We start from the raw sequence: 13,139 nt of genomic DNA, 5'->3' as shown, positions 1-13,139 counted from the left end.
CGTACGAAGCAATTTGCATGGCGTTGCAGTAGCCGCGTTTAGATGAATGCGGCAGAAGTCGACTGCAGTCCACTTTTTGAGGGAAAGAGCGGGTTTTGAGAAGGACAGGCGTGACTTCTCTCCTCTACTCTTTTCCCTGGACGTTTTCGCACTTTCCCTCGAGAATTGGACTGGAGTCCACTTCTGTCGCATTCACGTAATCGCGGCTATTGGAAGCTACTTATAACGCGCGAGAGTAAGAGTACGCTTGTGGAAGACGTCGCCTCGCGCTTGTAAAAAGTTTCCACTGCAGTGTCACACAGAGTTGTTTCCCGAGTATATATGCTACAGCAAACAAGCGCAGGTGCTGCGTTGGTCGCTGAATACGCTGAGCCTGACGGTGCCTTTTAGCCCAGTCGATCCTGCTGGCACCCGAGGCGGAAGCGGGAGAGACGGGGTTTGTAAGAGGGGAAAGGGGCCGTACCTGCAGCAACTTTTGATCGTAATTCCGGCGGTCCGCCGCAGTTGTGCGAGACATTGCGAAGGTCTTTGGGCACGCACGGAGAGCTCACCTGCATACCTCAGGTCACATACACGCACACGGTGGCTGCCGCCACCATTAGGGCCCCGTCGAAATGCGGTCGCTCCGGCGCACCGCGGCTGCCGTCGGAAGCAGCGGGACGCCTTTAATTAGACCCCCTCCACAACAACCCCACCTTCTTGGCGGCTCTCCTTTAGACTCATTTTGCGCTAGCAGACCGGGCTCCCAGCGGCAGTTTCGTGTTTGACTGGTCTTTGTTTTAGCCATTAACCGCCTCGTTTCGTCGTTTCATTTTTCTTTACCGGCGGCCGACCAGTCTGCTTGCGAGTTCTTCTCGTTTATCCCCCGTGACCCGCTGTGCATGCTTTGCTACGCTTTTTTTTTTTTTAATGCAGAAGCGCATTCTGTGGTTTGTTGACCAGATTTTCGCGCACCCGATTGCGTGTTCTAACTGCAGAGCTCAATTGCATAACATGAAGGGGACCCATGTGTATGTGAAAGGGTGATGTGTTGTTACCCGAATTAACCAGGCGAGTGTGGAAGTGGAAGATGTATAGTAGACGAAGGCGATAGTTCTTTGGAAGCTCACCGAAGGCAGGAGGAGAGCAGAGCAAAGGCGCGATAATCCGTCACTCACCGCCAGTGCAGTTGATAGGAATGCATTTGTGCAGCCGTATGTAAAACACCAAGCGTTTCGCGGGTACCCCTGATGTTCTTTTTTTCCCTTCATGGTTGGATGCTGGCAAAAACAGGCGAGGCACTACGCTAAACCGGATCGGCGGACCCTTTTCTGTGGTCTGCGCCCAAGCATGCACCCTGTACCATCTGGCTGTCGTTATGTGCTCGGAAGCCTCTGCTCTCTTTGCTTGCTTTCCGCCCGCCGTCCACCAGTTCTCTCTTTGCTACTGCTGCCTCTGCATAGGAATAGGACACACTCGGAGCGAAAGGCAGCGGGAAAAAAAAGTATTAAAAAAAACCTGCTATTTCGCAAGCCGCGGTGGGCGCACGCGCTACGGGGCTGCCGTCGCGACCGGGTTCCCTCCTCTCTGTACGCGCGCCTCGCAGGTTGCGTCACCCGTGCGCGCGCGCGGACCGCGTGTGCGCCGCGAACAACGCGACCGCGGCTTCGGCAACCACAGCAGCAGCGCGGCATCAGAGACGCGTGTGTAGGGAGAACCCGCTGGCTGCCTCGCGGGGGTGATGGCAGAGCGGAACGTCTATATTTGGAGCAGCGTGTACGCTTCGCGACCGCCGGGAGGAGACGCGGCACCTCGGTGCTGTACGGCGCGCCGCTTTTTTTATTGTTTTGTTTGGTCGCGCGGACTACGGCCGCTGCTGTTGTTGGGGCTTGCTTGCTTGCTCTGTGGCTCGCGTAGCAGCCGGTCTCTGTATGTTGTCCCCCCTTTCTTTCTCTCTTCGTTTCTTGCTTTCGGTGTGCATATCGCTCCTCGGGGTTTGATTTATCGCGCGAGGTTATTTCCGGAATCGCGATGCCGACGCCTATTTGCCGTGTTCTTGGTGCGGTTTGCCCCGAGAAGGAGGAGCTCTCTGGGAATAGACGGAACGTCTCCCACCCTTCCTTACCAGACTGGGGCGAAGGAAAACTGTGGGTGCAAGGAGTTTAACCCCGAAACGCGGCTCTCTCTCTCTTTTTTTTTTTTTTTTTGTAGCCCCTATAGTGCGTTTGTACACTGTAGACGAGAGCTGCGGCATAACCCGCGGAGCTTCTTCACGCGTTTTCCACTTCGCTTCACTCTGAAGCGCTAGCGCTGTTAAAATTAGTTTGACTGGGTTCGAAATTCGTGTAATTCGTCGGCCGCCCGCTCGTACTGCGTGGAAAGTTCACGCAATAGATAGGATAACATAATTTTTCCACATGGAGAGGAAACAGCACTGCGTTTAGCTTTCATCTTCGGGTGCTCCTTCTGGTTAACGAGCAAAAAAAAATAATAAAAAGCTGCCTAAAAGCACACGACTGTGTGAGTGGTGGATGGCGAAGACATGACAATTGTTTTTTTGAGGAAATGTAATGGCGCAGTAACTGTCTCTCATGTCGGTGGACGCCTCAACCGCGCCATAAGGGGGCAGTAAAGAAAGAAAAAGAAAGAGGAATCGGTGCTGTTGTGGAGTGTTCCGGAATAATTTCGACCACCTGGGGATTTTTAGCGTGCAGTCTGACATCGTACAGCACACGGGCGCCTTTTGCATTTCGCCTTCATCGAAACGCGGCCGGGTTCCCGGTTACTCGGAAGAGAGGATGGAGTGCTACGGAGAGGATAAGTTGGGGGAGGAGGTAGTGTCATAGAATTAGCAGCCCCGTGGAGTCAACATGCGTCGTCGGTCATAAGATTCGCCCATTGGCTGAAAGAAAGCGACGGCGTCAGACCGGAGCAGTCCTGTTGGCTGGAGGGAAATGACGTCACCAGATGGAATCGTTCCCAGTGGCTGGATAGAAGTGACGTCACTTCCGCAAAGAACTAACAGCTGCTGATGCAATCGCATAGCCAACGCATAATGTAAATGCGTACCCCTGTGAATTTTTTGTTTTCGTTTTTGTAAAGACCTGTTCTGCTCCTGCTTGTTGAGCGACTAGTCCGCATCGTTATGACTGTGCTAGTGGCGATTACCATGCTGGAAATGCTTCCAGCAGCATGGTTGTGATTGGGATCATCGCCGGTCGCGCCATTTGTAACAGACGGTCGCGTATTACCGCGTTGGACGCGGGAGGGAAGCAGAAAAAAGAAAAAGAAAAAGCGGCCCACGCCCCAGCGGCCTCTGGTGGTGGGTGTGGAAAAATCGGGGCAGCGGCAGGGAAGACTGTGCCAAGGACAAAATGCTCGTTTCCCCAGTTTTCTCATTCTCGTAGAGTGCACCCGTGTCTCCGACCGCGTTTTTGCTGTTTGGCTTTCTGTGCTGCCACGTGGCTGAGGATTTGCAGCAGTGTTATCAATACTTGGAAAGCAGCGAGCTTAACGCAGCGCCTAAGCGGGTACATTCCCGCTCGATATCACCTGAAACACGCTAGCGGTACAACACTGCACCCATAAGGTTGTTTTTGATGTCCTTACCCCCACCCCTATAACACACCGAAGAAGTGACTAAGTATACCTGAAGCACTCGTGCAATGGGTTTTTTGTTAGTCAATTTGGTTGGTTGGTTTGGTTGGTTTATGGGGTTTAACGTCCCAAAGCGACTAAGGCTATGAGAGACGCCGTAGTGGAGGGCTCCGGAAATTTCGACCACCTGGGGTTCTTTAACGTGCACTGACATCGCACAGTACACGGGCCTCGAATTTCTCCTCCAAAGAAATTCAGCCGCCGCGGCCGGGATCGAACCCGCGTCTTTCGGGACAGCAGCCGAGCACCATAGCCACTGAGCCACCGCGACGTTAGTCAATTTATTGTAGGTTTTTTTTTTTCATCTAATTAGCATCCTTTTTGAAGGGGGTAACAAGTGTTCGAAACCTAGAAGTGACTATAAATATACCTGAAGCACACGTACGATTTGTGCTTTTGTTAGTCATGCCAGTTTGGTGGAGGTTTTTTTTTTCTTCGTTTTTTAAACGAATCATCGTCCTTTGTGTAGGGTGTAACAAGTGTTCGTGCCTTAGTACGGTGTTATTCGTTAAAAAATGCAACCGCTTGTCACGATGGTCACTGCTCGGGTGGACGTCAATGAGTAATTACTCCCTTATAAGAATTCACTTATGATATTGTGAAGGTTCAAGGGATTGTGCGCTGCTCGGCATCATGCTGCAACTAAACACAAGGACGTGTCGGTTCACATAGTAGACACTCGAGCAGTTGAATAGCCCCGCCGCGGTGGTTACGGCGCTCGGCTGCTGGCCCGAAAGACGCGGGTTCGATCCCGGCCGCGGCGGTCGAATTTCGATGGAGGCGAAATTCTAGAGGTCCGTGTACCGTGCGATGTCAGTGCACGTTAAAGAACCCCAGGTGGTCGAAATTTCCGGAGCCCATCACTACAGCGTCTCTCATAGCCTGAGTCGCTCTGGGACGTTAAACCCCATTAAAGAAACAAACAAAGCTGTTCAGCTAGACTAAAAGGAGACTTAAGCCGCAATAGTGTCATAGGGGCTGTATCCGCGAAGTTAAACCCTTTACGCGGGTGTTTGATAACCGAAACACCCTCGACACGCACTGAACACCGACTGCAATGGTATGCGGCTTTAGAAATACCCTCATTAAAGGAGCACTGAAGAGGAATCTGAACTCGTATTTTTACCTTTGGAACTCGATCTACACGTTCTGAGCGTTCTTAGAAACTTCGAATTATTGCTCTGTGCGGCCGATTTCCCAAATTTAAATCTCGTTAAACGTCCCGGCTCCCGCTTTTTTTTTTTTTTAATTTCCCGCAGACGGTGGGAGGAGTCAACCAACCTTTCAACCAGCCCCGTGTCGGCTTGCCGCTCTGCCATCGACGGAGTGATACGTAGTGATTGGCGAAAGCAGAGTCCACGCGTATTTTTATTTCCGTGGGCCTAATATGCAGCTATGTAGTCTCTGACTAGATCTTTTTATTCGCGGAAACGTAAAAAAAACTAAATTAAAGCTAAATAAAAGCCGCCACGCGGCTGCCTGGAAGGCACCGCATGAGTTGGTTGACTCCTCCCACCGTCTGCAGGGATTTCAAAAAAGAAGGCTGGAGCCGGAAAGTTAAATTTTAGGTATTTTCCAGTTAGTCAAGCAACTTGAAAATCACGAAGGCTACATTTCTAACATGTCGATGCGCTATCTTTTAGCAGAGAGTAGTGAAGAGGCAGCTGATTGCGGTCAACTCGGTACTTCTGCTTGTAACTGGGTGTAAAGTAGTCTTTTCAAGCTGCCTTGCGCATTCCTTCCGCTTCTTTTTCATTCCTCCCTCCCTCTTTCTCTCTCTCTCTTCACTGCTAACTTATCTCTTCTTTCCTTTCCTTTTCATCTCTCTTTTCTTTCCTGGTACGACTGCCGGTCTGTGCATTAATAAGGCGCCCGGTGGGCGGAAGGCACTCGTGGCTTTTCGTAGAGAAGGGAGAGCGTCTCCCCGGAGGCAGGCGTGAAATGCGCGTTGGCTCGTGCGTCGTGGGCGGTTGGCCCGCTTTCTCCTGCCCCGCGTGCATTGCGCGCTTCGGCCGTGGACGAGGTTACCTTCTTCGCCTTACGTGCCCTCGACTCTCTCTCTCTTTACCGCTTTCTCGGCGTGCTCGATTCTGGAGCAGTGACGGAATCGAGGACTCGTATTCTATAGTTTGCGCCTTTAAAAAAAAAATCCCCAAGTTCCCGAAGAGGCTTTCAGAACTAACCTTAAATAACTTTTCTGTCATCTGTTGCGCTTTACGCGTAGCGAGTGTTTTTGTTTTTCTTGCTCTTGTCTTGGTAGTTCTCTGTACATCGTGTAGAGGTGTTCTAGTCGGCACTGTCTGCCTACTGCCCTTCCGAGATCGTTTAGCTTTTCGTTTGTCTCAATAACGGCGCCCTGAAACGCTAATATTACGAAAAGCCTCAATCCTGTTCGGTTCTTGTTAAGAATAAGGCGTTGGAAGTTATTCCTTTGCCCTGCGGAGATGCGTAACTGGCCTTTTTGTTTTTGTTCCCTTAGCTGTTCAGTTTTACTACACGCAGTCATTGTCGCTGCTGCCTGCCGCGGCGCCTCAGTGGCTACTCACGTTATTCTATTTGGAAGGAAGATCTGGGCGTTTGGAATAGTATTAAAATGGGGAATGAGCAGGGGTGGGGATTTAAAGGGAATAACCTCAGTGGCTACGGAATTCGGTCGCTGAACACGAGTTCACGGGTTTGTCTACCGGCCGCGGCGGTCGCATTTCCGGTCGTATTTCAGTAGAAGCGAAATGCGAAAACGTGTATGTGCGGAGATCATCTGGGTGCAAGCTGGTGAACGTCGGGTGCCGTAAATTCATCCACACTCCTTCATTGCAGAGTAAAAATGTGTTAACTGTACCAGTCACCATCGCCGAGGGCTCCTCTTTATTCTTGTAGGTCGCTGTTCCCTGTCTGCTCTATCTCCCCCCCCCCCCCCCCCCCCCCCGTTCCTTCGTTCTTTTTTGCTTTCCGTATCCGGTCGTTGTGTCTCGCCGTGCCTGTTGCAAGTGCCGTCTTTTTTCTTTGTTCACTTTGTTTTTTTCTTTGCGCTCCGAGCATGGCCCGTGTTGCGACAGCGTCACGCGAGGCATCGGCCACGCGTACTGTCGTGTATGTACCCTTTGCTTCCGGAGCTCGCCTGGAGTTCTTTCTCGACCCCTTTCACCCCTCGAAGTATTTTTTTTTTCTTTCGCTCACCGCTGCGGCATCGCCGGAAGAAGCCGGGCGAAGTCGACGAGGAGTTGTCTCCGCGAGGAAGGAAGCAGCAGCTGAGCTGGCGCCAGTTTTCTGCCGCACGCACGCACGACACAACGTCGTGTAGCTACGCTTCGGCCGCTCTAGCGAGCCAGTCGCTCGTGCGCTTGTCGTAATTTATGGGGGTTAGCGGCGTTTCCCTGTCTGCACGGCCGCTTTGTGTCACTCCGGAGAAGGCGACTGTTTGTTTTGTTTGTTTTATTTATTTTTTTTCCCCCTTATTCACCCAACTCCGATCTGGTTCCCTTGCTTCTCTCGTATCCGTCTCCTCCCCTCTTCCTTGCTGCTTTCCTATAGCCGGCTTGTTTTCAAGCTCGCGTCGGCGAGGTAGGGAGCCGTCTTCCTCTTGCGTCTTCGTCGTCGCTGCTCTCAACTGGCTCGCGTCGCGGTCGAGAGGGAAACCCTTCGTTCTTCATCTTCCTCGCTCTTTCTTCTTGCTTGCGCTCTCGCGCGTCCGTCCGCGCTTCCAGCGCTCCCTTGTCCCTGCCGCCGCTGCCTCCTTGCTCTCGGGCCTCTGCCCCCCCCCCCTCCCTCCTTCGCTTTCCTCTGCGCCCGCCCCCATCCCAGTCAGTGCGTCGCTGCTGCCCGCAATGTGCTGCGCTGGCGTCCTCTCTTGAAATGCGTGCCGTTTCCCCCCCCCCCCCCCCCCCCCTTTTTTTTTCTTGCTCATCACCTCGTGGCGTGCGAGCGTAGTGTTCGGCTCGGCGAAACCCACCAGCCTTGGGGTGAAGGGAGGGGGCGCTGGCTCGAAATGCAAAAGACTGGCGTGCTGTGGCAAGAACGCAGCAACCCCTCGGGTACTGCGCGACGACCTCCCTCCCTCCCTGAGCAACCAACTTGGCTGCGTGTTTCGGTTCTGATGCGTGTTCCTACGTGCCCGGCGGCTGCGCGGGCGTTGGACTGACGCTGAACGCGGCGGTCGTTTCTTTCTGGTGCGCGGACGTATGTGGTCCCCGCTGTCTTTGACGTCGTCGTTTATCATAGTCGCCAAGCGCGCAGGGCACGCGAGGAGCGGGCGCAGTCTGCAGCATGCGAATAAAATTGACGAGTTGGGGACGGTAGACGAGGCTTAACGGCCTGAGCGATACAGGTTAGGCTGCAAATCCGCACTGGTGCCGCGGTCTCAACCGAAAATTCAATCTCAGGTGCTCACGGGCTGGCGAAATGTGTTCTCTTTAAGCGTGGCGACGAATGTAGTAGTAGTAGCAGCAGCAGTAGTAGTACACCTTCAGCTCGAAGCCAGTCCAGCCAGGTCTCAACGGTATGGGAGGGGGGGGGGGGATCGGAAAGAAACCCGTTTGCAGAGCAACCGGGAACACTGGGAAAGGTTGGCATAAGGGGTAGGATATTTGGGACATGAAGGATCGCGACGGAATTTTGCAGATGAAGCCGTGCAGGTGTGACAAGTGTGTTGAGTTGTATATGTCGAAGGATGCGAGACTCCCGCGCACATAAAGTCTAGGATGAGGCTCGGGGTAGAGCTTACGGTCGAGGCGGAGAGCGTCGTAATACTCTTTGATGGTGGCGCGAAGGGACAGCCCCGACCCGTTCTTCGAGGGCCTTGGCCTGGGGATGAACAGTGCCTGAATAAGCGTTTCACGGGCGAGCTGTTAGCCAGCTTATTGCTGTCAGTACCCGAGTGCTCGGTGATCCATCGGAGGAAGACGGAGCAAGGCTGCGGCGACGCAAGTGCGGCCTCGAGTTCCGTGGACAGATGTGGTGGAAGTGTTATTGATTGAATGGCACGATTCACTGCCTGGGAGTCAGTGTAGATTGTATGGTTAGGTACAGCTGGGAGCGAATGAAAATGTTGAGTGGCATGAATGATGGAGAGGACCCCGAGCGAGAGAATGTCAGGCTGGCGTAGGAACGGGCCGCTAGTGTGAGTAACAGGGGTAGAAAGAAGAGAATGAAAGAGGTCTTGGCTACCGGAGCCGCGAGGAGCCACGTGAGAAACAGTTTGTTGTGCAGCGTTCCGTGTGGTGTCATACGATTTCTCGTTGCGTATAGCTTACATGCGCTAGTCAAGTTGGAGGCTAGCTTGCCACGTGGATTCGAACCGATGACATGTACATTATCAATTTTATGCCTTCCCAGACTATTTACCTCTTCCCTTAAGGCGCGGTTGAGGTGTCCGCCGATATGTTAGACAGTTACTGCGCTATTTGTTTCCTCAAAAAACCAATTCTTGTATCAGAACTGTGATGCAACCGTTCGCCGCACAGCTTTCCGGGTGATACGTGCGTGTGTCTGTGTGTGTGTGTGGGGGGGGGGGTGGTTCAATGCACGCAGGGACAGTAATGGTTTAGCATTCCCACGCGCAAGCAGTCTTAGGCGTGTCTGCCGAATTCTTTTTTTTTTTTATCCCTGCTCATTTTCCTGAAACTTTCACGGTATCCGGAGTCATCTGATCCTTTGTGTCCAATTTCGCAACCGGCCAGCATTTTGTTTTGTCACAAATTAATTTCACATTTTCCGATTTCGTGGCCTCAGCCGGGCGATTTCTACGGGCAACTTTTGCGTGTGTGACGTCACTGGACACGCGGACGTCAATATTCGCTGCGCGTTTGATAAAGAAAAAAAAAATTTGAGCTTGTTGGAGTAGTGACTGAAGCTGTTGCTTACGATCGACATGCGCGCGAGAAGTTTTCTGGTAGCATCCGTGACGTCATGCTTCGGTCTATGGTGAAATCATACTTCGATCAAAATTCGGTTTTGGTTTCCGTGTTCTTTGCTGTTTTATATATATATATATATATATATATATATATATATATATATATATATATATATATATATATATATATATATATATATATATATATTTGTGCGGAGTTGGAACTATGGCAAGAAAAGGTCCAGGTATATAATGCGGTAGTCAACTCAATATGTTCGCAAATCCCCCGGAGTTGCCTTATAATACACTTGGTGGTAACCAAATTAAGCGATGTAGCTGCTTCCTAGTGTCAAACGCAAGCCCCCACGGGTCTGACTTCATTTACTCTTAAAGCCAGCCTCGCTTCGTGGGTCTAAGTAATGCTCTGGATATGTGCACTCCGGAACTGCTTGCGTGTCTCGCTGAAGCATTTTTTTCACTCCCGGAAAGAGGGGGCATGATGGTACAACATGCCCAACCTCATTTTTTCTCGTTTCATATCCCCCCTTCCTGCCTCCCGCCGTAGCTGTGTGCGCACGCGTCTCCGTCGAGATGCTCGTTTTCGAAAGAAAAAAAAAAAAGCGCAGTGCGACTTTCTTTTTTTTACTCTTTTTTTTGTTTCCCCCACTTTCTACTCGGCTGCTCGCTCCGCGCTTCCTGCGCCCTCTTTCCCCCTCTAGCGAAATCTCTCCCTGTGCCGTGCGGCCCGGAGACCGTTAATTTCTTATGCGAGATGGGCGAACCCGGGTGCGGCGTTTATTTCGGGATGCCAGCCCGCGAGCGTCGATAGAGGAAGGAGTGTGCGGGGTTTAGCTCCCCCTGTCTATTTCAACTCTTTCTTGCTCGGCTGGCTTTCGCCCTTTTCTTTTTATTGTTTTATTCGCTCGCTCGGCTGGCTCCTTCATTTTTTTATATGCCCCCCATCTCCCGTGCCACGTGAGCGCTGCGGCAACGACGTTGATGGAGGATGGATCATGTGCGCAGGCTCGAGACGATGTAGCGCGGGGGTGGGAGGAGCAAACGCAGTTCGAAAACGGCCCGAAGTACTTAACCCCGTCAGCGCCACGTGTCTATGGAGGAACCGTAGAAGTAAAGTTGGAAGAAGAAGAAAGCGGGAAAGAGAGAGAGAGATCTTTTTTTCGCGCTTGCTTGAAAGCGTGCGTGTTTATTCGTAGTTTTATTTTTGTTTATCTCCCTCTCCCGGACGGTTTGGAATCGCGCGAGTCGAAACGATTCCTGCCGGAACCGTCTCCGGGCCGCCCGCTCCTCCTCCTTCTTCTAGCTCTTGGCGTCGTGTTTATTTGGGATCGATAGCTGGCGCCGAGTGTGCGCTTGTTACTTTCTGGCCGGCCCCCACTTCTTCCTCGCACCTTGCCCTTTCTTTCTTTCTTTCGCGGTTTCTGTTGTTCGCGTTGTTTTCCTTTTTCATGCGCTCTTTGAGAGCTGGAAGGCTTAGCGGCTTTCTCGGCGTCAGTGTGTATTTGGCGCCGCATTGTCGCTGATCGGTGTATAACACGGCGAGCGCAGTGGTTCATGCTTTGCGGCGCGATACCCTGCAATTCATTCCCTACCCCTCTTGTCAAATTTTTATCGAAGCGCCCTCTGTACATTTGACAATGAGTAAATTAAGAAGGCTTTCTAATTTAATTAATAGCAACCTAAGTATTGTCTAGTTTAAGCTTGATGTACTTTTGAATTGTCTGTGGCACGCGAAGAACTTGTTTAGGAAGTTGTATTGGCGCTTCAATAGGAGCAACCCAGCCACCCCCCCCCCCCCCCCCCCCCTTCTTTCAAAAAAAAAAATACACGCGTGGCTTGTTTCGAGCGTCCCGCGGTTGGTACCGCCTCCTTTCTGGACGTTAGCTGCCGAAGTTCACTGTGACGCCAGGTGCCACATGCTTTGGGCTAAAGTCCGTCAGACTTTTTGAACTTTTGAGGGGGTTTACTTTAGGCTGGTTCAAATGTTCCAAGCGTGCGGAAAAAAAGTAAACTACAGCTGTCGCGCGGCTCTCAGTGCGGTTATCGTAGAGTGGTTTCGCATTCCTCCGTGACAGTGGAGATTTTTGTTTCTAATTTTCTGTGTGACACGCATTTATTGTCCGCAGTATACTAACGTCCCGTGATACGTGTGGACTTGCTGGCAACCCCCTTGAAGCGACGTAATTGACCGAATGCTTAATTAGCGATTTTAATGACGTTAACTTTGATGACATCAAAACGACCCGTTCCCTATTTTGCTTCTCTCGATTGGGCCCGTTGTAGCGACTGCGCGATACAGCCAGCAACTCGACGCGACTTAATCACCGAGCGCTTACGTCTAGCGCGACGGTCGTTTCAGTTGTACAAGGAAAGGAAGTGCTGGTTTTTGTTCTCCTGTTTCCTGTTTCTGAGACTCGCACCTCGTAAAAATTCCCTTCGTCGACGCTCTCGAGCGCCGGCAATCTTTGGCTCCCTCCTGGGTTTATGGTGCTTCTCTTGCAGCGCGGGAGAGGCGCTCAAATAATAGCACAGTCTTAGCCAAGAGTGTGCAGAAAAAAAAAGGGGGGGGGGGGGTTCTTTCTTAGCCATGTAGCGGGACACTTATGGCACCCCTTAAACTCTAAATGTTATCGTCTTTAGGGGTACCGTAAGGGTTCCATTATACGGCTGAGGAGCAAACCGTGTTGCTATTGTTACTTTGGGCAAAGACAGCACATCGGTGCAATGCAAGAAACGCATTCCGGGGCGCAGAATGCTGTAACGACGTCCCGTATAGTCGGTACTAACGTTCATCTATAAACGTTGGTCGGTATACTGCTGCTGTTTCGTAATCGCGTGCTACACCGCCCCTCGGGGAAACGCGCACCCGACGAAACTGGCTCTAGTAGGATACAACTTAGGTCTGCAATGAAGCTCCGCCCACGTTCAGCCACTGTGCTCATAATTCCTCCACGACAAAAAAGTAGTCCGCTGCTTAAACATTTATTGTTACCTAAACAAAAGCTTATCACAAGAAAAAATTTATGAGCTCTAGAATTTTGATACGTGGATTGTTTGATATAGTCAAACATTAAAAACTGACTTTGTTTACTATTGCTACTAGCCAGCGGAGTAATACAGGATGCCGCGGACCGAGGCCCAGTGTTAGCAACTGCTGTTTTTTTAACTTGTATCCTACTATAGTTGGTACGTGGTGTCATGTGACGCGTGCGTGCCAGATCTGGCAGTGGTATTCGGGACTCTGTTGATCGCTGACTGACGCGTTGTGTGTAAGCTCGGTGCCCTTGTCTTGTGCGCAGGTGACGATGGTTGACCGCGACGCGGCGGAACGCGCGGTCAAGGAAGCCAACCCGATCATCGACGGCCGCAAGGCCAACGTCAATCTCGCCTACCTCGGCGCCAAGCCCAGGGCCAACGCGCACAACGGTAAGCGTCGCCGTTTCCCTCGGCGTACATGGATAGCCATAGGAAAAAAATTCAGAGGGCACTTTGGCTCTCTTAAAGTGCTGCAAGGCGAAAGCGTTTCCTGGCCACTATTTGTTTTTATTTACTTTTTGTTTTTCATATTTTGTTTATTATTTTTATTTCTGCTCCTTTTCTTATATTTATTGTTTTTTTACTTTTATTTTCATAT

At 51.4% G+C, this 13,139-nt stretch overlaps 1 protein-coding gene across 1 annotated transcript in view; it reads left to right on the top strand.

The window, feature by feature from the left end:
- Positions 1-13,139, top strand: part of LOC149371364 (RNA-binding protein 38-like) — an 88,783-nt gene that overhangs the window by 52,005 nt on the left and 23,639 nt on the right. The window contains exon 2 of the mRNA XM_089565494.1: positions 12,805-12,931. Coding sequence (XP_089421620.1) covers positions 12,805-12,931 — 127 coding nt within the window. The remainder of the gene's footprint in view (positions 1-12,804; positions 12,932-13,139) is intronic.

The sequence above is a fragment of the Amblyomma mixtum genome, chromosome 1 (assembly GCF_055824585.1).
Source record: "Amblyomma mixtum isolate Tamu chromosome 1, ASM5582458v1, whole genome shotgun sequence".
Taxonomy (NCBI): domain Eukaryota; kingdom Metazoa; phylum Arthropoda; class Arachnida; order Ixodida; family Ixodidae; genus Amblyomma; species Amblyomma mixtum.
This window is presented reverse-complemented; position numbering and strand designations above follow the sequence as displayed.